Source organism: Passer montanus, unplaced genomic scaffold (assembly GCF_014805655.1).
Source record: "Passer montanus isolate IOZ18808 unplaced genomic scaffold, ASM1480565v1 scaffold37, whole genome shotgun sequence".
In the NCBI taxonomy this organism is placed as follows: Eukaryota; Metazoa; Chordata; class Aves; order Passeriformes; family Passeridae; genus Passer; species Passer montanus.
The window spans coordinates 8716998-8740428 of NW_024368485.1; the positions used below are offsets into that span (position 1 = coordinate 8716998).

The window sequence follows — 23431 nt, forward strand, 5'->3', positions numbered from 1 at the left end:
AAAACAAGTTGAAAGTTAAAAGCAAAGGCTTTTTGAGGTACTGTATTTCATTAACAGGTCCTGAGAGTAATTGATCAGCTGCAATTATGCACTAAGCTGTCACTAAATTATGAAAACAAACCTCAGCTCTACAGAAGTCAGCTAAGCTTTCTATTTGTAAAACCCCCCACCATTCTTCTGCTGGCAGTTTCTTCTCATGGGAAAAAGCCAGAAGGATCTCTCCAATGGATAATCACACGCAGCCAGTGGTAAGTCCGACTTCCCTTCTAAAAATCTCAGGTGACAAACTGCATCCTAATTAAATTTTTTTTCTTTAATAGCTATCACAATAGCAGCCTTTTCAAAGTCAATGGGAAATTCTTATTAGTGTGTGTGTTAAAAAAGCCAGTCAGGGCAAAGAACATGGAAAAAACCCAGATAAGACAAAACAACCTTCTTCCAGTAGCTCTTGGAAAATCCTTCTGTACAGGGCATATAATGAGAATGCACAAAGATCAAAATTTTAATTTGTATTGCATTCAAAGCAACTTGCTTGTGAGCTTGCATGCAAACCAAACTAAGGGACCTCACCTGCAAAAGCAGGTATCCAAACTGAGGACTGATTTTACTCCCATCAAATCTAAGTGGTGGTGGGTTTTGTTTTCTTTAGAATAAGTGTAAAGAAAGCGAAATAATTTAAAAACCCCACACCACACAGGAAAAAAAAATCATGAGTTTTAGAGCCAAAGGTACTACTTCAAACATCAGCTTCAAAACATAACAAACAAAACTGGGTAAGGCTATGGGCATTTAGGGGGAAAAAAAAAAGTGGCATATCAATTCCAGAAAAATATTCACAGTAGTAACTCGTGTTTAATAATATGTATGCAGCAGTTTCTCATGAGAAATTTAAAGTTAACTTTCCTTGTAGAGTGATTCATGAGTAAAAAATGGTTTAGTTGGCCGGCCTGCATTGAAGAAAGTGACTGGCAGCAAAAGGGAAAAGGATATTTTAAGAACATTGCAAGTTGTCTGTTGTACCAGAACACAGAGCAGTTTCTGCTCGGATGTTATTTTTAAACCCTGTTGCATTTGTAGCATACAGGCTATATGACTCATCAAAACTTAAAAGAAAATAAAATCTTGTTTCTGTGTTCACTTTAAAGATAGTGGTCTAACTTGGCAAGCAGAAGTTATCTGAAGGCACCAGAAGGACAGCATTGTTTCAAGACTATGCAAATCAAGTGTGGGAAAGTTGCACCTTAAGTAAATAAGAGCACTAGTGCATGTCTGGGCAGTGAGTGGGAGGCAACAGACTTAGAAAGAGAAAGGGAAGAAAAAAAATCTGGAAACAAAGCCTGTTGTTCTGACTAGGAGACAGCAACCCCTACAAGGCATGTTTATTCTGATGACAGCAGCACAAATCACTGGTAGCCCTGACTGATATGCTCCTCTCACCATCTGGCCACCCCATACTTCCTACTACTTGTTAGGCTTTTTTTAATTAAAAAATATTTAGATTTGGTGTTCTGGGGGTTAACCAGCTTATATCAGTGCTGCTGAACATTGAAATCACAGGACAAGTGACAACAGTCCATGCCTGGCTGGACTTCCACTTTGCCACGGCTCTGTGGCGATGAGAGGTTACTTCCTACCTCACTTTCAGATGGTTCCTTGGTAATCTTTTTTGTTTGTTTTGAAGCATGAATTACAGCAGCAGGGAAAATGAATGAGCCACTACAGCTGTTTAGGCTGAATTCTTACAGAATAGTCTGTCAGATACTCCTGATTCAGTTCCTGTTGGAACTCCAGTCCACTTCATGCAAAGGTTTCCAGCACCAATATGCTTGTTAGGCAGAAAAATTACTTTCTATTCCTTCAAACTTCTGGGTCTTATTCAGGAATACTCAAACTTCACTTTTAACCCTTCCTACACAGGATCAATATGAACATTTTTGTAACCTCAGAAGCTCTCAGTTATAAACAAAAATGAAAAAGGGTTACATGCAGCAACTTGGAACCTGCCTGTTGATAAAGAAAACCCACATTTAATATCCACTACTCCTCCAAGGATAAGAGACAAGACTTCCCTGTGCTGTAAATATGCACTGCATATTTTAAGGCATTCCAGATATTTAATTGTTGGGTTATGGATAAAATCTGCTTTCCATTGTCTCCTTGCCAGGACAGAAGGGACTTCAAAGCAAGCAACAAAATTCGGCATTCATCAGAGCCCACTGACAAGGTTTCATCCCAGCCATTAACCTCTCAGCACTCGGAGCCAGGCTCACAATGGGAAAGGAACCCAGAGATTTAACTAATCCCACTCTAAAGAATGCTTGACTTTTGCCTACTGATGGAAGAAACCAGGGGGTGGGAGGGAAGAAGGGGGAAACACTGAGAGGGAGAAGAAGACAGAAAAGCCACACTGTACTTCAAGCTTGGAATTGAAGAAAAACCTATTAATCAGGCTGCCAGAAAAAACATAGCCACCAAACATTTGCACTATTTATGCAGAAACAATTAGTTAGTGCTCATTAGGCAGCATTCACGCGATTTATCCCATAGCCCCCTCTCCCTCAGTGCCACCACTTCACAGACCAAAAGCTTCTTAAAATTATCAGTGCATTAAAAGCCTGCTCCCCCCTTATTCTGGGCAAGTCAGCATGAATAATGTGTCTTGCTCAAAACCACAACTTCCAAAACGCCCTCCCTCCCCAGTCTATTGTGTTTAGCATCACTTGTTTAATTAGCTGGGGAGGGGTGGGGGGAAAGCAAGGAGAGATAGGAAGCATTTACCTGCACTCTCCCGGAATTGTGCAAGAACCGTGCTTGGGGCTACATCCCTGACGACAAATAGCTGTTAAAACAACAAAAAAGAAGAGTATCAGCACACTGCCCGCTTCCGGCGCCTTCGCACTCGTGGGAACGTTTTAATCTCTAACCAGCACTGTAATCCTGCTGAATCCAAGTTTTAACCAGTATCTCCTATCAAGTCTACCGGAAGGAAAACCAAGGTAGGTGTCTCCCTGGGATAGGAAATCTATCAGCTTTTCCTTTCTATAGGAAATCTGTTCCTCTGACTGCGCAGAGGAATTGCTCCTAGGGCTGTTCAAAGAGCTGTTTTCATGTGGGACAAACCATTGTGCCTTGCAGAGCTCAGGTCACTTGGAGTCTACAGGTTTCCTTTCTCTGTCTTTTGCAGGTGATCTGGGCCACTCTCCCTGGCTTTACACCTAATTCAAAGCAGCTTTTAACTACTCTGGATTTAGTTCTGGCGGCTGTATCTCTGAACAGACAGGATATCAAGATGAGGAACAATTCAAATTGCAGGTAAACTCAGTCATTAAGACAGGCTGATAGTCTGTTCCTACGTCCTGCTTTCTCCTTCCCCAATTACCTAGGTAGCAGCCATTCCCTAGTAAACATGTTGAACATGATCTCAGGTGGAACAAACAAGCCTGGGACTTTTCAAACACCAAAGCTTTACACTTGCCAGGTCAGCTCTAAAACAAGTCTCTCCTTCCTGCTTGTCTTGAAGTTCTGCACCAAAGGGGAAATCCTTTTTGAAGTCAGCAGCAGAACTCCCATTGAAGTCAGTGGGCTGGGTTTTCTTCCCAAGGGCAAAGATGCGGATAATCAGAGAAAGAACACATCTGCTAAGCGCCCAGTTCTCTCTCCAAGACTTTAAGGCAAGGCAGAAACTACTCTTCTCCTGCCCCCAGCTCTCCCTGTACAGAGCTGGTCACTGCCCATCAGTCCTTAGCCCCAGTCTGCAGGGTCTGACCACTGAACACGGCCTGGTAGGCCGCCCTCCAACCCCTCCCAGCCCCAGTGGTGTGCAGGTTGAGCGTTTGTCACAAACCTTTGTTGCACTCTGGTCCCATCCAGCCTTCCAAGCAGGTCTTGTTGCCGTTCTGGTCGCAGGTGTGGTGAGTGAAGAAGTCGTCTCTGGGGCGGCAGAACTTGTTGCAGCCGAAGCCGTAGTAATGCTCCGCGCACGTCACGCGGATCTGGTACTCGAAGTGCGCCGCCCCCGCGCTGTGTTTGAGGGTCTGCCACTGGCGGCTGGGATTGATCATGCCGGAGTGGGAGGCCTTCTCAATGATGCGGTCGGGGTCTGCAGGCACAGGAGATGGCAGCGTTAGAGCTCCCTTTAGGTCTCCTCATTGACTCCCACATCACAGCTCTCCAGCTTCACAGGCAAGACTCTCTGAGGCAGCCAGTTGGTTTTATTAACTTTCTGTTTCAGACAGTCAGATAAGGCTGCCCTGGAGCTACAAACCATTAACTGAAACACCATGCAGCATTATCCAACTGAACCAAGCCTGAAATCCAAAGGGACTGTTCAGCTACTGCCAATCGTTTACCCCTTTTGCAGTGTAAGGGCATCCACTAAGAACTCATACAATTCATGACTAAAGAAAATTCAGCTCCAACAGACTGGTACAAAATGTGTTTTCCCCCGCTCCTCCATTAGTGGCACTAGGTCTTATTTTCAACTGGAGCATTTACAAAAACAACATACTACAATAGCCTAATAAAGCCACGTCTACAGGCTGAACACAGGCACTGCAAAAGATCTGCAGCCTTTTCCATATGTGCAAACACTAAATTGAAAACTACCAACTCCAGCATTCAGATGACATCTGCAATCACACCAGATTTTGGCTGAGAAATACAATGGAAGTCCCATCTTCAGACGGCAGCTGAGAGTACAAAGTCAAGACAACCAGAGCTCAAAGCAGAAGACTCAAACTACTGCATATATGTGCTATAGATCCCCTTCCTCTCTACAGAGCATTTCAAAGTTTAGGTTTGCACTTGACATTTAGTTCTAGCAAAAGTCTTCTGGCTTTCAGAGCCATACAACTGTCTAAATTATGGCTTGAAATAATAATATTTCACATTTGCTTGGAACATTGTATATATCTGTGGTATTTCACTTTGTAGTCCAGGTCTTGTGACTCAAACGATCTGACACTGCCTTACGACCTGCTGCTACCCTGCACTTGACTGCTGAGTGAAAGTTTATCGTAAAACAGCCAAAATATCCTCGCAGACAGAGTTCAAAACCAGCAGTGAGTACATGGGAGCATAATCCAGCGACAGGAGAATCTGAGGTAGGAAGGCAGTTTGCCAGCGATGTGTTAGCAGCATGTGAAATACTGGCACCTCTGAGTGTTAAGAATTAAAATGTACTGATGTGCTGCTTGTTCTTCCAACAACTACAAAAGAACCTTCTGGGATTTTACACAAGGCAGAGCTGAAGACTAATGAAGTCACTACTAAAGCCATAAGATGACACATGGGCAGTTTTTAATCCAAGATACTTTAAAATGTATTGCTAAGGACCTTTGATTTGCAGTTTTCAGTAAAGAACTTCCTGACAGGCTTCTCAAGCCTCAGATACCCATTATGGATCCACCACTGGGTCCTGCCTGTCTGTTTGCAGTTTAGAATGAAGTCAAAGCTCTTGCTGCACAGCCACACAAGAGTGTCAATACTCAGAGGTTGTGAGCATCTGCCCATTTTTGGGGGTATTTGTGACTTAAGACTATAGCATTCATTATGTGTTTACAGTGTGAAATTAAGGGCAACAACTTCTTATTCACCTTCTGGTATTTCTTGTTCTATAGTATTTTTCCATTTAAATCAGTTTTTATTATTCACTGGCACTAAGCCCCCAACTCCACAACTATGTGTCAGACTTTCAAATGCAGGCAGGCCTTTATTAATTTAAATCCCATTCACAGGTAATGTGGATGCCTAAGGACCTTTCCATACTGGTACATCCAGAGCAATATCACGCTCTGTGCCGTGCAGGTGTAAGGCTCTTAGATCTCATCAGCAAGATTATTGACTAATTCTAAGAGGTACTTAAGCAGATGCATATCTGCTCCTCTTGAATGGGGCTAGTCTGGCAATTACAGTTCCACTCATGCGTGCTGGAGATGGCTCTGCTGCACTTGCCAAGATTACACTCCATCCACAGCACAGCTGGAAAGCAAAGGCACTTCCCAAACACCAAGTGTGCGTAAAGACATCCTGCTCCTTGGGAGTGGAACAACTTTATCCTCTCCTGTAAGTGGCAGAAGGAGAACGACACTCAATTTAGTTTTGCGAACCAGCCCCCCCACCTCCACCCCCACAACCATTCTTGCTTTTCCAGTCTTTTCCTGTTCCCCCTTGGGAACATACCACTGACAACTATTTCAGTCCTTGGCACCAGAAAGGGAGTTGCCTTCAAAAAGTGATCTTTCCTTCTGCCCCTGCTTTCACTCTTCTCCTATCTGCCAGCTCATCAGGAAGCTTGTCCTTGCTGTACATCTGTGACCTCTCACTCCAGCCATCAGCTCTCTGGAGACCTTAACCACAGCCTAAACTCAAACAGAAACACCCTTTTAAGTCCACTGGACTTCATCTTTTTTTGCAGGTGCTCAGATGAAACCCAGCTGCAGTTTCTCTCTGGCTCATGGATAAAATGTCTTCCATTGGATACACATTTTCAAGCTACCCCCATCCACCTGAATTCAAGCGCAGTCTCTCGGGTTTGAGCTCCCTTTCCATTATTCCATTAGCCAGCACCCACAGTTTTCACAATGAAGCGCTGGCATGTTCCTTCTTGTACAAGAGCTCCTCCACCCTCGCCTATTCCCACCTGTCAGTGTGCACTTGCACAAGGGTGCTGACCCAGACTCCAGGGGAGGCATTGCAACAGCCCTGCCATTCTTAGCCGCACCAGCCACCGTTTCAGTTTTATAGGAAGCAATCCCCACACAGCAGAATGGTTAAGTAAATAAAAAGCAGCAGTCAGCCAGGCTTGAGACAAAGGGATCTTCTGAACTCCACTGCCTTCATCTGACTCAGAACCCCATGCTTTGATAGAAAGGTTAGAGGAAGCATTAACCCATTAGAAACTGATGAAGTGGAAGAGAGAGGCTTTCTGTACACCTCGGGCTTCCGCTCCGCACGTCACTGTCAGAGACTGTTGGTGTTATTCACTTCTTGTGGCTACACTTCAAAGCTCTAAATCCCTCTTTTTATTCAGTGGGCAACTGTATCAAAGGTTTTAGACACAAGGAAATGAGCTATTTTGACTGCCCACCTTTGCCTTTCAGTGCGCCAATGCCTGGAAATTATAACTATGCAGCATCAGGAAGCAAAAACAACAACAGAAAAAGCCCAGACTTCTCTGAGCAGTTTGGGTGGCCAAGGACAGCACAGTTATTTTTGAAAGTCTTTGTTTCAGACAACTTCCAGCCACGGCTTGGTTTACATTGTGAAGTCTCTTATGCCCGCCTGGAATTCACATGCAACTGATACCAGTAATTTACAATAGCTCTTTGACATAGTTTGAGATGCAATGTCAGCCCATTAGCTTTATGTATGAAGCAACAGTAGCAAGATGGCAACCAGACAAGAAGCAGAGTAAGAAAACCATTTGAGTTGAATCTTGGCTCCAACAAAGCACAATTCTCATCAACTTCAACAGGGCCAGATTTTAACTGCAAGCCACTCTTGGAAGTGAGACAAGAGAGAATATGTGGTAAAGCGAACGTAGGAGGAGAGGAATGTAGAGGGGAGAAGGAAGCATCCACTCGAGGATCTTCTAACAACTGCATTGATCAGAGGATGCTTTCAGAGCTATTGAAAAGCCACACAAGTCCACTAAACCCACTTTTATTGTTGAGAGCTCTCATGGGGTCTTTACGATTCAGTGGCAAAAGAAAATCCTGGACATCAAAAAACCCCTCTCTTCTCATTATACGATGACAATTGTTTAATTCTAATTGTTTTCTTAACTAGTTCTTCAAGCCTTACTCTGCAGCTCTGGGAAAGCTGACTAAGTCAAGCCATGCAGCACAAAGGAGAAGTTTTGTGCAGTGCAGCGACTGGAGTGACCTACAGATGGGTAAGTGACAGCAGAGCTGGAGCAGGAATGCAGATCAGGAACATATGCAAGAGCATGTCTGTACTTGGTCAAATGCACTGCTGAGAAATGAGGCAATTTTGTCTGAAGACAATTGTACTTCCAGAACATGAAAGCAAAGAAAGGGTTCATTGTGTAGCTTTGGAAATGAAGTTGTTTCATGAAAAAAGATGAGCTCTAATAATAGTAAAAGTGGCAGAGACCCAGTCTGAAACAACTCCCAGATCCTACTATAAACAAGAATTTCATTTTGAATTCAGGCATCTTCCATTTTTAATATTTCACTGCTGCTGCAGCATCTACTTTCTTCTCCTCCATATAACACTCTATATCCAAGAAATCCCCCAGCCACTGCTCCATGACTGTGCTGGGACAGAGTCTGAAATCACTGCAGGTACTGCAGCAGTGCTGTATGAGGCTGTTGTGGCTACCCCTAACATGCCACATGATTTAGTTCAAGCAACAACTGCTTTTCTGGCATGAAGAATTAACAAGACACCCCATGTACATGTAAAAAAATATAAGGGGCAGATCTACACAGAGTAGTTCCCAAGCTATGCACTCCTCACCAATTAAAACATAAAAGCACAGCACTGTGCACACTTCTCCAAGGCCTTTCTCTCACAAGGCGTGAAGCCCATTTCATTCCTGCTTGGCTGCCACCTTGGCACTCCAAAGCAGAGCACAAGAAGCTGCTGTAAGATTTCTGTAAGATGGACCCCAGTGCTGCTGAAGGAAAGGCCTGTTGTGTCAACAACAGCTTTATGAGTTGAGATTCGCACTCTCTCCTGTGGCTTTTACCACACACACACTGTTAAAGCCCTAGGTTGAAATAGAGCTGATTTTGTCCACCTCCTTCAGTAACAGCAGGCAAAAAGCAGAGCAGCTCATGTGCCAAGAGACCCTGTGCAGCTTCCTCTAGCCACAGGAAAAGCTGAGCAGAATGGTTCTGAAACCAACCAGAGACATTCCAGGAGAAAGATCCCCACCCTTGATTTTCAGCCAGCCCTACCAGGTGGTGTTTGGTAAATATTTTTTCAGCCCCTGCATATAAACCCCCAGACATCCAAGTCCCAAGGAAGAGCTTGTAGTAACTCCTCTTTCTCATCTACAGTCATTAGATGGATACAGATATCAAGTCTTATGCAGATTTTAAGTTGTTTTCTTTCTTTAAAGCAGTACATTCAGTTTTGAGAAGTGCTTAGTTTATAGAGAGGTGTCAGGTGAACAAGACTTGGGCTTCTGAATATTCTGAATATTCCTAATTAAAAAGAACAAAACAAGACCAAAAATGTCAAAGAAAGAAACCTGAATAAATCCTTTGGCTTTTACTCTCCCAGAGGAGAAAGAAGGAATTAACTGCATCTAATTTTAGGCATCACCCTGTTGGTGCCTAGGTGAGCAAGCTACTCACCCTCTGCAGGCAATGTGAGTGAGACAGGCTGCTGCAGGGTCTGGAGAACTGCTCCAAGCTGTCTGGGGGAGAGCTTTTCCCTCTCCTTGTGCTCTAACTCACAGCAAGCTGGTGAGGTTCCCAGAGGCCTTTCAGTGCCAGGGACACAGAGGTGTCAGAACTGAATACGCAGAGGAAGGAATACTTACTTGTGGAGTTATCATTGTAATCCCACGCCTCAACAAGCAATGTGTAGGATCTCTGCAAAAAAGAAATAAAAGTTAGTTTCAAAGCCACACACGACTAAGGGAAAGGAAAAAAACCTGCCAACAATTGTAATTAGAAAAATTCTGGTCTCTACCCCAAAGCAGATACTTGAACACAGAAATAGGTAAAAGATTATGCTTGAGACAAACATGATCTTCTTGAAACCTCATAAGCTACCTTATCCAGTCTGACTTAGAAGACCTTTCACCTTGGATAGCTCATCTTTGTTATCATTAAAGCATCTTATGTACTTAACCAGGAAGTACAGCTTTTGACACTGCACTCCAGCCGAAATAAAGCATGTGGGACAATTGCACATGGAAGACAGAAAGCAGTGGGATAGCACAGCAGCACCAAAAACCCCCAAACCAAACCCCCGCTCTCAAAAACTGCTTCAAAAGAATTTTAGTTACGGAAAAATAGTCTCGATGTCCCTTCCCCCAGCCATCCTGAAAGCAAGAAGTGTTGCTAAGATTACTGTGCCCTCCTTGACAGCGCAATCTCCAGGGACTTCGCTTTTCAGCACCCCCTTTGAAAGCTTTGTCTGCACGAGGGCCATCGCAGCTCCCACAAGTATCAGGTAACGGAGGGAAGGACTGATGGATGTGGAAGGGGGTGGGGTGAGAGAGAAGCACTGTAAAACAAAGGCTGAGATCAGCCTCCTTGGAAGAGCAGGGAAAGGGAAGCCGCGCTCTCCACCCGTGTCCCTTCTACAGATGCTCCAAGCTGCCAATGAGCTCTGTAGCACTCCAGCAATAATAATCATAAGCATAAACTGACTGAAGTGACTCCATGGGCTGGAAAGATGCCAGCTATTACATCTAAGCCACCTTTATCTTCAATCCTAACTTGAGAACAAGACCCATTAAAACATCTCCTCCTCCTCCTCCAGCTCTACCCGAGATATTATTATCCAGGCTGTATCTTTCAAAGTTGCCATTTAGCCAGCCACATCCAAACTTACACAATGATTAAAAACCAAAACAAAACACCTCCTCTCCAGAAGGGGGAAAGAAAAAGAAAAAGCTGAGGAAAAATAAGCAAAAAATATTACTTGAAAAGTAAAAAAATATAACTTCAGATAAGGCAACAAATGTAACATCTATCTGGAGAGCAGAACAATAATACGGCAAATAAAAATTCTGTGAAGAGTGTTGATGCTTTGCCATAGCAACTGTGCATTGCAAGGTTTATTTCTCCTTAATTGTGTCCATGTTCAGTCACAGGCTGCTCATTTCTGGTCTGCAGTGCCTCTGTAACAGAGACCAAAATACAGTTCCGAGAGTGAGCTGCTACAAGGTGCACAGGGGTAAGGCAGACCTCAGATTTCTGAAGAGGAGAGGAAACAAAAAAGGAGAAAAAAAAAGAAAAAAGAGAACAAGAGTTGGAGCAGACTGCTTTCTCACGACTGGACACAGCATGAGGCTCTGAATGAAAACCCAGTTTGTGATGGACACTGGCTTGCTGTATAGCCTAAATATGTTTCATATTCAAAGCAGACCAGGACTCCATTCTGTTCACTGATAACTGTGGGAAAATGCTTCCAAAAGTAAGCAAAGCTGGGCAAGCCAAGACATGCACTCAAACTTCTATGCAGAGGCTCCATTGGCCTGAACCATTTTTGGTTAATATTTCATGAAAAGTTATATGTTACTTGTTTCTATTCTAGACCAAGTCTGACAACCTGAAAGAAACTCTGAAAATCAAATATACCAAAATGCAACTCAGTCATCTAACACTGCTTAAAACAGATTTAAAAAATCCTTGCACAAGTCAGTGGTGAAAAAAAAAGAAAGAACCAAAACAAACAAACAAAACCAGAATAGAACTCCCGAGCCATATTACAGATGCAGATTGCACTATCTTGGGTGCTTCCTCAGTGGTTTAATTACCAACATTAAGCAGCACAAGCTCAACATGTTACTACAAGCTTGACAAAAAATATTATGATATAGAGAATGAATGATGGCAACTAGCACTACTTCCAATAAAGTTAAGGATGTTTTCCTTTCGGCCTTGCATAATTGTTTTGGAAGATATTTTGTCTAAACTCATAGCAACAGTTCCCTGCTGGTTCTCAGGACTATTTACCAACACACCTAGCCCTTAAGGAAAGGCTGAATCCTAGCTGTGAGTGCTACTGTTGCTAGATACTTGTGTGACCACTTTCCACTACCACACAGGAGTTTGGTTAAAAGAGAGGAGATGCTTCAGCTGAACTGGATGGAAACAAAATGCAGAGGGAACAGACCTACCCTGGCAATTCCATTGTTTCCAACTGCCCCCTCTCATTTAGTCTAAATGTATTAAATGAAGAGTCCCTGTCCTGGAAAGGGGTGATATAAAGAATGGCATTTGATCCCTTGGCTCTGTCCCTCTCAGCATGGGGAAAAGACCAAAAAACCCCAAGACTTTGTGTTCAGGATGGGACACTTTTAAACAAAAGCCACACAGACACCAGAGCCTCACACCAGTAGCAAACCCCCTTCAACAATCCAACTATCATATACCTCTAGCTAATTCCCTCAGCCCCCCCAGAAAAGCAGTTCTGTACAAGGCTGCACTGTTGAGATTTTTTAGAAGTGCATATCATCCCCACTCTATAGATCAAGGATTCAGATATCTCAGGAATGACTGCTTACAGTGTGGAGGTTTAAGTTTTCCCATGCCCATAGATGACCTCTGCCCATCTTTGAATAAATATATATATCCAGACATAAGAATTCCACATCATGTACCTTATTCCATCAAAGTGATGTCCTAGGCAACAAGGCAGCAGTGAACTTTCCAGAGTCACACCCAATTAGCCACTGTAAACCTGAGCTTGACCAGAAGGCAGGGATTCTGGCTTGAGAGGAAAGGCAGCTTGAATGGAACAGCAAGTCCTTAAACTTTGCAGATCAGTCCAGAGGCTGAAAGGCAGCATGGCCAAATTTAAGCAGAACTTCAGTGAGTGAAGCTAGGAGAGGATGGAAATGGTTAAGTTCACTCTCCAAGAAACAAAGCAAGCATCAGTGTGCAAGAGCTGTTTTCCTCAATGACACGACACTGTGTCTTGATCCACTGATAGTACAGCTCAAGAGACTGGGCAGACCCAAAACCCACCAGAAATTGTCTCTTCTAAGGATCTCAAAGGGCAATGCAACCTGCTTTCTGGTTATTTAAATGAATCCTGGCAGCTGCAGGTAAACAGGTGTTTAAAGCTCTCTGCTTGATTATCCTCTTCCCTCCCTTCATCCAGACATCCACCCAAAGGAGGTGCTTTTGTACTCAGGCTTCTGAAGGCACTCTGCGAGTCAGTGGGCCAGAGCAAGATTAAAACATCCGGCTCCTCAGCGAAGTGCTGCCTCCGTTTCCAAAGGGCTCGCAACCCGTCTAACTCCTTTCCCTCCTACCCTGTGGTTAGAGCATGCAAGAGCCTTGCTGAGCATGTGAAACCATGACTAGACAAATGCAGTGGGAAGTTTTGCATTCAGAGCGCTGCGCCTGCTCCTCCTCTGCCAAACAAGGAGAGCAGGTTAAGCCCAGCCGCCTTCTCCTCCCGCTCTGCACAGCTGCGAGCACCGCCTGAGAACCGAGCTCACACACACCCTGTCTGCAGCAGCGCGGGCGCTGAGGACACGGCACAGCCGGCCACAGGTGCCCAGCTGTGACACGTGCAACAGGGAAACTGAGGCACGTTTCAGCGTGCCCAGGGAGGAGGGCATCTCTGAGCAGGGTTAAAGCTAGCCACAAACCCACTTCCTCTGACCATCACCACGACTGTCACTCCGGACTGTCACTCCACGATGATCACCACACTGTGCCACGGTCGGTCAACTTTGACAACTGAATGTCCTTCAAAGGAGTTAAAGGCAACTGGCTCCTCACCCAGAGGATATGCGAACATACTCCAGAAAAGGAGGAAAGCCACCTAACCCTCTTAACCTTTTGTGAAATGGAACATCATCAGGAAGCTCTTCTTTGGGACAGTCTACGTAAGGACAAGACAACACCCTACAGAGCTGTTACTCCCTCAACCCGGTGAATATAAACACAGCCCAAGCCATGGCAATCTCTCTCACGCCTCAAAGCCTATGGCCAAGAGCTCTGCTGAACCCCGAGCAGGCAGCCCAGCCAAGAGCCTCATCAGAATATGCCCACACCAAACACAGCAGCTGCTCCTTTAGGCTTCATTCTGAGCAGCTCCTTTGTTGCTCTATGTGCCAGTAAACCCTGCACTGCCACAGAAAGGAGACACGAAAACGAACTGAACCATAGCAGCAGCTCCAGGAGAGACCTGCCCCCCGTGCTGCCTTGGCAAGGGAAGGCAGCAGCCGAAGTCAAGACCTTCGTGCAGCACCACGGCCACCCTCCTGCCAAATGATGAAGGACACAAAAGTACCGCTATCCAAACTATGCATGCGCTTAAGCATCCAGCAAACCAGGCTGATCTCTGATCTGGCAAGCCTGCTGGAATAATGAGTATCCTGTGAATACATAATGTGCTGAAGTTGCCATTGTGTGAAGTAAGTCCATGGTTTGTCTGGGAGCCGAGCAATGCTGAGTCTACTGCTGCTTCCTGTTGCTTGTCCTGTATTAGCATTATTTTTGGATAGGCCCCATTATGTTCTGTAATCCTCACTGCAGTCAGTATGGCCACACTATTGTTCTTGGTTAATATTAGCAGTCAATGCCTCTGTCTGGGTGGCCGGACTACAATGTATTCCAATCGTAAAACTAGCATGCATTAACGGGACAATGTGCTGGGCTCGGGGGGAGACTTGGGGTCTTCCCTCCACCCCCTTCTTTAAAACAAAAAAAAAAAAAAAGGTAAAAAAAAGTATACTAGCTTCTTCCCCTTTTCCTCCTCTCTTTTTAAACTAATGATTTCAGGTGATCTCACCTGCCAGGGTGCCTCATACAACAGCAGCATTTTAATCTGCACCTTATCTAGTTACGGAGTTATTTTCTCACGGAGCCCCACTTGTCAAAGAGCAGCAGATAGGCCAAAATGTCAATGGTTGCTTTCAACCTTCCCCAACAAGCAGATTACCTGCCCTTATCAGTCCCCCTACCTGTTTAAAGCATCCCACTGATAATTAAATGCACCAGTTACAAAAGGGTGGCAAGGTTAATAGACAGAATACCTAGTAGCCAGCCAAGCAAAACAGTCAGGTTCACATGGAGCAAGCCTGAACAAGAAGCCTTTCTACTTATTTACCTAAGTGCCTAAGAACTGGGTTGAGCTGGTAAAGGACTCTGGATGTTTGACTATTTACAAACCACTTTAACCACTTCTATCCACTTTTTGCAGTTTCTTCTGAACACTACAAGAATAATGAGTGTAATTTACGCTGCAGAATAGTGACCACAGAACCATGAGCTCCACAGACTAACAAGAAACAAATGCAACAGCTTCTAGTTTTGACATCTTTCCTTGTGTTAAAACACAGGGGTTACCAGTTCAATTATTATAACTGAGTCAATTAACACATAAAATTTCTGTTCATCTAGAGAAATTCAAAGGCAAGCTTAGTTTCAGTTTCCAAAACCAATCGTGTCATTTGTGTTATCTACTGAGATACCTCTCCTTATCTATAGAGAAGTACTTTTAAGAACTGTAGCTTAAGGCTTTTGCTTCGCAGGGCATCAGAACTGCGGGAGCGAAGCTGGAACAAACAGCTCAGACCCAGGTTCAGCAGCTTTAGAACCAGCTGACTTCTACTGCAGCCTGCAGCCCACTGGGAAGCGATGACTGAACTGCAACTTTAAGCATAAAGCATCGAATTTTTGCAATTCATTTTCAGCCACGCTGACTTCCAGCTGCATAAACAAGCTGACAGTGCTGGATGTGTGTAGCCTGAGAAAGTTTAGGAATAAGCTTCAGTGTCAAGCCCAATCCAGCTGCCACTGAAGTTAAACTGGAGCAGGCCTTTATTATAACAAGAACAAAAATTCTGGAACAGGCAAGATGAGGATTTATTTTTAGACACATTATGTTAATATAGTCAAATGGATTTACCATGAAGATGAAGCTCTGAACTGTCTGGAAGACAAAAAAAACCTCTTTAAACATATAAGAAGTCCAAAACCTCTGAATGGCTGCATCACTTTTCTCCAGTCCTGGGAAAAAAACAGCCTTGTGATGCTAATTATGCTTTAGATGTCATTTAATACTCCCAGCTCTGTTTTGAATAGTTATCCTAGGCAAAACATTACACTTTGAGTGCTAAGATTTATTCTTATATTATTAATCAACAACAAATGACAGAGCATGGATTTGATTAATATGCATCTTATTATTATAAAAATTTCTTCTGATCTGCCCATGCTCCAAGATGACTTGTCATGCATTGTTCAAGAAAAGCATGAACAATAATCTAGCATTTGCTTCTATAAGTTTTCAAGAAGTTAACTGGAGGGAGAGAAGAAACAAAATCAAAAGACGAATTTTAGTGTTACAACTGTAACATACAGGGCTTAAATGAGAAAATAAAGCAGGTGAGTATAGTGATATTTTTTCTCAGATTCAAAAGGCTGTTACTTTAATATCAGCTGCAGATTAGTATTTTGGACACCTCTTGTGTTAAGAGAGAGGGATTAAGTTCACAAAAATTTAAAAAACACTAAAGCTTTTTTACTGTGTCTCTGTAGCCACAAAAAACAATGCCCAATGCCTACCCAGAAAACATATTTTACATCATCAGGAATCAGGACCACTAAGATTTGTCATGAAAAAGGGGCTAGGCTGGCTATTTAATTATTTTTAGGTTGACTATTTTTATTTTAAAGATGTTCAAAACTCTTTTAAATTGTATTTTATGCTAAACTCACTGAGATGCTGGAGGGTTTTTTTTCCACCTCAGTAGTTTCCTGGTGTGTTGGTGCAATTGGCCCGAATATTAAATAATTACAAGGAGCATAATTTTGGGATAAACAAGCTGTTTGAAATTAGAGCTATGCATACCAAAGGAATTGCCAAGTTTGACCTTCTTACTCAGTCTCGCCAAACCCCCAAAAGATCTTTCTTTACATAAAAGCAAAGTGTAGGGTTAAGTGTTGCTTAGTTAATTGATGCTCAGCTCCCTTCAAGGTGCAGCACACACCACACTTGGGGCTCTTTAAGAAAGGCCAGAGGTTTGATTCATGTGAGAGAAGAGCATGTGTCTGCCTTGGAACCAAACTTGTTCAGACAGAACTCTTTGACAAGTGGAACATGGAAATGCTTTTGTTCCATACTTTTTTATACGGCTTCATAAAGCCAAGCTTGCCTGTCAAGAAAGTCAGTGAAGTCTCAAAATGAATGTAAGAAGCAAGCCTTGGTGCATTTTACTTTTTTTAATCATCATCACTATTGTCTCAATGCACTGAAGAATTACCAGCTACTGCAGGGGCAGCTTTCTGATCCACTCCAGTTCCTTTATGCTGGGCTGCTGCCCTGTTTCCTAGCAACTTACTCAAACCTCCCATCACTTAAATTAATTTATGGCCCACCATCTCCATACCCATTACTCACAGGGGAACGTATCAAAACTGACAAGAGCAAACCCCATAAGTTATTAATAAGACCCTGACACTTCGAATCTACATTACAACTGCAAGCCCCCTCTAACAATACTTTTAAAGCGCCCCATTCTCTCCCCTTCCTCTCCTGCATCATGAATAAAGGCCTCTAATGCAATGCAACTATTTTTCACAAATGGCATAAGGGGGCAGCTTGACATGGGAAGAGGCTTGTTCTTTTTAATTTTTTTTAAGTAGTCAAGGCAACAAGACTTCTGAATGTTGCTACTGACTCAAGCTGGAACATCCAAGAAAAGCCTCCCTCAGAGTAGAACACAATCCAGAGAAGGGCATGAATTTTCAAGTGCAATATGATTAACACTTTGGTTTAGCTCTTATTACCTCTACTATAATTTTCAGCTGAATGTATTCAAAGATACCTCTCATGATCAGCCACATGGGTAAATGCAATGCTAATCTCAAGCTCTTACTGAAGTCAAGAGTATTCAGCCACCTAAAGAGTTTTTTAAGTTCTGAAATTTCAGCATCAGATTAGAGCTGACTAAATTAAGTTTACTACTTTATCCGTAGAGCTTTGAAAATGCCTGAAATGATTTGTGTACACAATTTTAGTACAAATAAGAGCTTTGCCACATTAGATATTCTTTTGTTCAAATGCCATTTGGAAGTCACAATGGCTAGCATAAAAGCTGTGTCCTGTAGAAGCTAAAGCTGGGAAGCAGGCTTGATAATTGCACACAGACTGTCATCAGCATCTCAAAAAGTGCATTTCTGCCTGGGAAAATGCAAGAGCTTATTCCAAAATCCCAGGCTTATGAACCAAGCGTCTCAAGTTGTTGAGTTTTACCCATTTCAAAGGTTGCACTGGAGTTTTGCTGCTGCTGCTGCTCCAAGATTCCAGTGCTGAATGAGATTCAGCAGGACAATAGAAGCATTTCTTTTGCTAAGATGCAGGCAAGCTTAAGAGACTTCTCCCAGGGTCCCCACCCCCAAACCCACCCTCTACACACAGATTTCCCTTCCCAACCCTATGAAGAGAGAGGCTCCTAGAAGGAACATGTTTAGTTTTCACACCATTTTTATATGCATACCTATAGATTCAAGGCAGTCAGGTTACTGGGAGCTAGTTTAAAAAAAATCCTTGATGTACCTGACTTCTCTGACAAAAGTCAAAATCTGCAACACAAGCACTACAGCCATTGGCAGAGCTTCAAATACCTCAGATTTTTACAAAGCCCTTTATCCCTTTGATGGCATATTTGATAACAGTTTTATCTCATTTCATGTTAGGGGGGAAAAAAAGAGAAAGAAATAAAGGATAGACTTGTACTTCCAACAGAGAATACTTTTGTTAACTCTGCTATTGTACTTTGTAATACTATCTCCTTAAAAACGGAGACTTAATTTCTGCCTTGTGCCTCTTCAGCCCTGGATATTCCACAAGTCCCGGCTGACAGAGGAGGCAGGTAGGAGGCAGCACAGGACACTTGAAGAGCACACGGCTGCCTGCAGCACTTGGGGCAGGACCACAGAGAGGGTGTCTACACCACAGCTGGAGAAGGAATGCTTTGGGGCGGGCTGTCCTCCCCCCAGGCCCTCCCAGCAACCAGTCCTTATCTGCCCATGAAGGGCCAAGCTTTGGAGGGTCTAGGCATGCTTCCACCTCGCCAGCAGCGATAGTGGCAGAGGATAGGAAATGAGAGTCACCCCTCCCCTGCATGCACATTCAGGGCCCTCCTCCCCTCCCAAAAATGACCTTAGGCATCTAGGTTAGGGTGACTGGATTTACAAAACTGCTGAGCATCAACATACCCCAAGGCAGTTGGTAGGAAATTGTCTGCTCAGCGCCTTTGGAGAAGGGGTGTGTGTGGCAGGGGGGAAACAGTTTTGTTTCCTAGGTGATCTCAAAATACAAGTTTTAGGAGCAGAAATTTGGGAGCGTTCAGCATTCGTACCACAAGATCCCAGAGAGGCACCTCAAAAGCCAGACAGGAGCCCCCAGTGCACAGAGCACTGCCAGGCACAACACCCGTGACCTCCTGCCACCCGAGGCATGGCACCCGTCCATGTCCACAGAGCCTGGGGCCCTGGAGCCTGCCCATGTGGGTCTGGCCTGCGTGACGGTCCTTTTGGAAAGATGGTCCTCACTTCCTCTGCAGGGAGCCGAGGGCCCCTCTGCAGAGCTGACCATCAAAGCTTCAACCCTCCTGAGCAGCCCAGAAGAAACAAGCAGCAGCGATGTCTGAGTATTTTTTCCAGCCAACAACAAAGCAGGATCACCGACGAAGGAAGGGTTCACCCATCCTCCATCTCTTTGCTCCACAAGGCTGACCAGTATTTACTAGAGTGGACAAGGCTGGAAAAGTGTCTGGCAAAAAGCCCCACCTCCTCGAGCCACCGAGTTTTGCGCACAACTAGAGGGAAGCCAGAATCTCTGGACCACAGGAGGCAGGTAGCCAGGGAAAGGCGTGCTGTGGGGAGGAGTGGGTGAAGCGCACCAAAAGCTGAAGCCAGGCTTTTCTCAGTCTTAGCTTCTGGAGTCCACAAGCACCTCCAAACACAGCCAGCTTCCCAGGGAAGCTGGCAACTACTTCACCAAGAACAGCAAGAGCAGCTCCCATCCACACCGAGCAGTGCAGTGAGATTTCCCCTTGGGAGAAGCAGGAAGCCTTCCCAAACACGCTCCGGGGAAGGAGGCCAGCTATGACACACACTTTTCACACGGGATCCCTCTACAGCCCCTAACCCACTGCTCTTCTGGCTTAAGCCCAAGACTTCACTGGTTAAGAAAAAAAAAGAAAAAAAAATGAACTTCTGACCTTCTAAGTCTCAAGAGACTTATTCATGCTGTAAAGTGCAGAGATACTGGGTTTGCTTCCCTGACCCATTTAGATCCCCCTCACTGCACATCTGACTTTCAAATTTAACAGGCTGCGCATTGTGAGCCCCAGGGAACAAAAACAAAAACACCACTACATTTTACTCATTTCTGTGCTGCGGATTCCCGACGCTCTTGCCAAGATGCCTGCTCCCTCCCAAATCCTGATCCCTCTTCCCTTGGCACAAGAAGTTAGAGCTCAGCTCACTAAGGACATCTCAAGCGCCATCCAACAGAGCCAGAGCAGCTCAAGCAACTCACCGGCCAGGCGAAGCTGAAGGGGATAACGATCCGGTTCTTTTCATTATTCCGGCTGTACTTTAAATTGAAGGTATTTCCTCCGATGACAGGAGTGGATTTGGATCCGAAGCTGCAAGGACCGCCAGCAGTGACCCGCGATTGATACTCCTTCAGGCAAACTTTAAAATAGGTGTCACACTCGTCTCTGGTGCATTTTTTATCTCCTGGGTTTCGGGTGCCATCGCAGCAATTTCCATTTTGCAGTTCACCATTCACATTTTGCATGGATAAGATCTCCAACTCGAACTGTCCCGACGCTAAAGTCACCTGTTAATCCCAAAAAAGAACCGAAGGAAAAAAAAAAAAAACACAACAAAAAAAACCAAACCAAAACAAACGAACCAAAAAAAAAAAAAAGAAAAAAAAAAAAAGAAACAAGAGACAGTTACCTAACTTTTCTCCCCAAACACAATCTACAACAACTCTGAAGACAGGAAAAAGTAATTCTAAGTGTGCTTTCAAGAAGCACATGCATAATGTTAAAAATAAAACAGAGCCAACCACCCCAAGCTTTTCCCTATCACACATCCATGAGAAGGGCTCATAAATCAGCCCCACTAAATAACGCCATTAATGCCAAAAAAACAACCTTAAATGCCAGCTCCGAAAAAAACAGCGCGAGGAAGGCTTCCAAATAGTTAGGAAATAAAACTAAACTAAACCAAGAGTGCAAGAGGCGAGGAGCAAGCCCAGCAAAACGATGTAGCTCATGCTGCACTGCCTGGAAAGGCAGCCTAGCAGCCCTGTGCCTGCGGCGGGGTGCAGCTGAGCCGGGCACGGCTGGAGCTGCCCAGCTGAGACTCAGACCCGCTCATTAACCGCCCCAGCAGCGCTGCTACTGAGCAGATTTCTAAAAATAATAACAAAAGGGGGGAAAAAGTGATTTTGGGGGGAAAATAAAAGCGGTTTGCAGTAATCGCGTTTCTCTTTCCCAGGAATTAAGCCTCGCTGCAAGGAGCGCTCCCGCGTTTGCCATCTCCAGAGAAGTCAGGGCAGCAGCCCCGCTCCGGCCGGAGGAGCCGTGCAGCACGCCCGTCCGGGCTCCGGCAGACCCGCCAGCCCCGCGGAGAGCGGCGAGGCCGTGCCCGGTACGTACCTGGGCCCGCAGCGCCAGGAGCAGGGTGAGGATGGAGCACGCCGCCGCGGCTGCCCGCCGGGGCGCACGCATGCCGCCGCCGCGCTGCCCGCCCGCCCGCCTGCAGGGCCGCCGCCGCCGCTCGCTCCGCGTCGGGACGGGACGGGGAGGGCCAGAGGGAGGAGGAGGAGAAGAAGGAGGCGGAGGAGCTGGTGGTGGAGGAGGAGGCGCCGCCGCTGCTGCCGCCGCCGCCGCCGCCCCGCTCTAATATACCGCGGCGCACCCGCGCCGGACAACGCCGCTTTTCAAGCGCTTTCAATAGCGCCCCGCTCTTCAATGCAAAGCAGCCCGGCCTCCTTTTATCCGCCTTATTCTCTCGCCTCCCTTCTTTTCTTTCCCTTTTCTTTTCTCTCTCTCTCTCCTTTTTTTTTCTTTTTGTTTTATTATGGCGATTATTATCCCAGTCCTTTTATTTCTTGCGGCGGAGCCCCTCGCCCCCCCGAGACACACGCACAGTCACTCACTCACACACACGCACGCACATGCAGCACACGCACCGCCCCGCAGCCGCCCGCCCGTCTGGGAGCGCCGCCGCCGCTCCGCTTCATCTAGCCCAGGGCGGCCGGCGCATGCGCCCATCCATATGCATGAGGGGGACAGCAGGAGGAGGGAGCAGAGGAGGGGAATGGCACGGGCAGGGGACGGCAGGTACCGGCGGGAGGAGGCGGTGGCGGCGGCGATGGAGGCAGCCGCGGGTCCGCGGCTCCCCCGCCTGAGGGAGGCGGCGCGCTCCGGCCGCCCCGAGCCTCCGTCCCTCGGGAAGCGCCGCTCCGCAGGTGCTTCCAGCGCGACCTGGAGCAGGAGGAGCCGCGCTGAGGCGGCCCCGGCGCTCCCTCAGCGGCGCTCCCGGCTGAGGGCTTTTCCCGCCCCGCCGCTCGCTGAGGGGACGCGCGGGTCCTGCCCGCACGGCAGCCGCTGCCCGGTCCTCCTCGCCTCCTCGGCGCTGGTGGAAGGAAGAAGGAAGCATTTTGGGGGACACTTTTTGCGGTGTGAAACCTTTCCCCTGTCAGCGGCCGGCGGCGGCCGCCTGCCCTTCTCGCCCTTCGGTGGCCGAGGCGGGGCGGGCCGGGGGCGCTGCCGGAGCGGCGGTGCGCCCTGAGGGGACGCTCAGGTAGCCCCGGCCGGCGCTGCCCTGAGGGAAGCGAGGCGGCAGTCGCCACCGTGCGACTCGTGCCCGCCTCAACACGAGGCCGCGCCGCCGAGGGCCTGCCGCGCTCCAGGGGAGGAAAGATCCCTCGGCTGATCAGTGCCGGCAGCGCAGTGCTGGCAGAGTGCCGACACCATCAGAGACCCTGTGCCCGCGCTGCAGAGCCTCATCCCAGTTTTCAGGTGGGTGCTGAGGTTGCTCTGCCGCACATCCCTTGAGGAGCAAGGTCCAGAGCCACACAGCCAGGTGACTTATTTAAGGGACTCCCTGCCGCAGGTTACTGAGAAGCCCAGAAGTTTGCACAGTAGCAAAAAGAGTTCAGACTGGTTCCCAAAGGAAGAGCACACATCAAAGGGCATTGAACAAAAAAAAAGAAAACCAAAAAAAACCCCACCCCTAACTTTGTCTCTGGGAAGTCCCTGGGCTGCGGGTCTAGAAGTTGGGTGACTGTGCTGGGAACTCGCTGCATCACTGTCCCTTTCTTCCTGAGGCGCTGGCGACAGGAACTTGGCCTATATGACGTTCGGTCTGACCCAGAACAGCTATTCTTATGTCCTGATCTATTCCACCCTGATCTAACACAGTAGATGTGTGAATGTCTATTTTATACACCAGAGTCAGTGGTACAAAGGAAAACAAGATTTCTGACCTAATTTTATATCCTTTGTTTTCATTTCCTATGGCAAAAGCAAAGTGCCTGTTCTTGACTGTGGTGAGGTCTGTCCTGTTCTAGGGTGCCCCAGGCTGGAAAGCTGGTGGTATTTGTGCCCCTCACCTTAGAACTGTGCTCAGACTTCCACCTGACTCCTGCAGATCCTGTTCCCATTTGTGAGTTCATGACTTAGATTGCACTCTGGAAATTTTGGCACGCCTGTGAGGTGCGCAGTTGCTGA

The 23431-nt window shown here is 46.1% G+C and overlaps 2 protein-coding genes across 3 annotated transcripts in view; one reads left to right on the forward strand and one right to left on the reverse strand.

Annotated features, from left to right (window-relative positions):
- JAG1 (jagged canonical Notch ligand 1) overlaps nt 1-21888 on the reverse strand; it is a 36151-nt gene extending 14263 nt beyond the window's left edge. The window contains exons 1-5 of the mRNA XM_039716944.1: nt 21353-21888; nt 20218-20523; nt 9515-9566; nt 3845-4099; nt 2779-2839 (exon numbers count right to left, since the gene is read on the reverse strand). Of these exons, the coding sequence (XP_039572878.1) occupies nt 2779-2839; nt 3845-4099; nt 9515-9566; nt 20218-20523; nt 21353-21424 (746 nt within the window). The 5' untranslated portion in view covers nt 21425-21888. The remainder of the gene's footprint in view (nt 1-2778; nt 2840-3844; nt 4100-9514; nt 9567-20217; nt 20524-21352) is intronic.
- LOC120505958 (serine/arginine repetitive matrix protein 3-like) overlaps nt 20679-23431 on the forward strand; it is a 30383-nt gene continuing 27630 nt past the window's right edge. Inside the window, exon 1 of one of the 2 annotated variants that reach the window (XR_005628384.1) lies at nt 20679-21344. Coding sequence is in view for 1 of the 2 variants with exons in the window: in XM_039716953.1 (XP_039572887.1) it covers nt 21777-22490 (714 nt within the window). In the remaining variant the exon portion in view is untranslated. Of the gene's footprint in view, nt 21345-21743; nt 22721-23431 lie in introns of those variants that run through there. The other variant, XM_039716953.1, reaches the window with a different exon arrangement.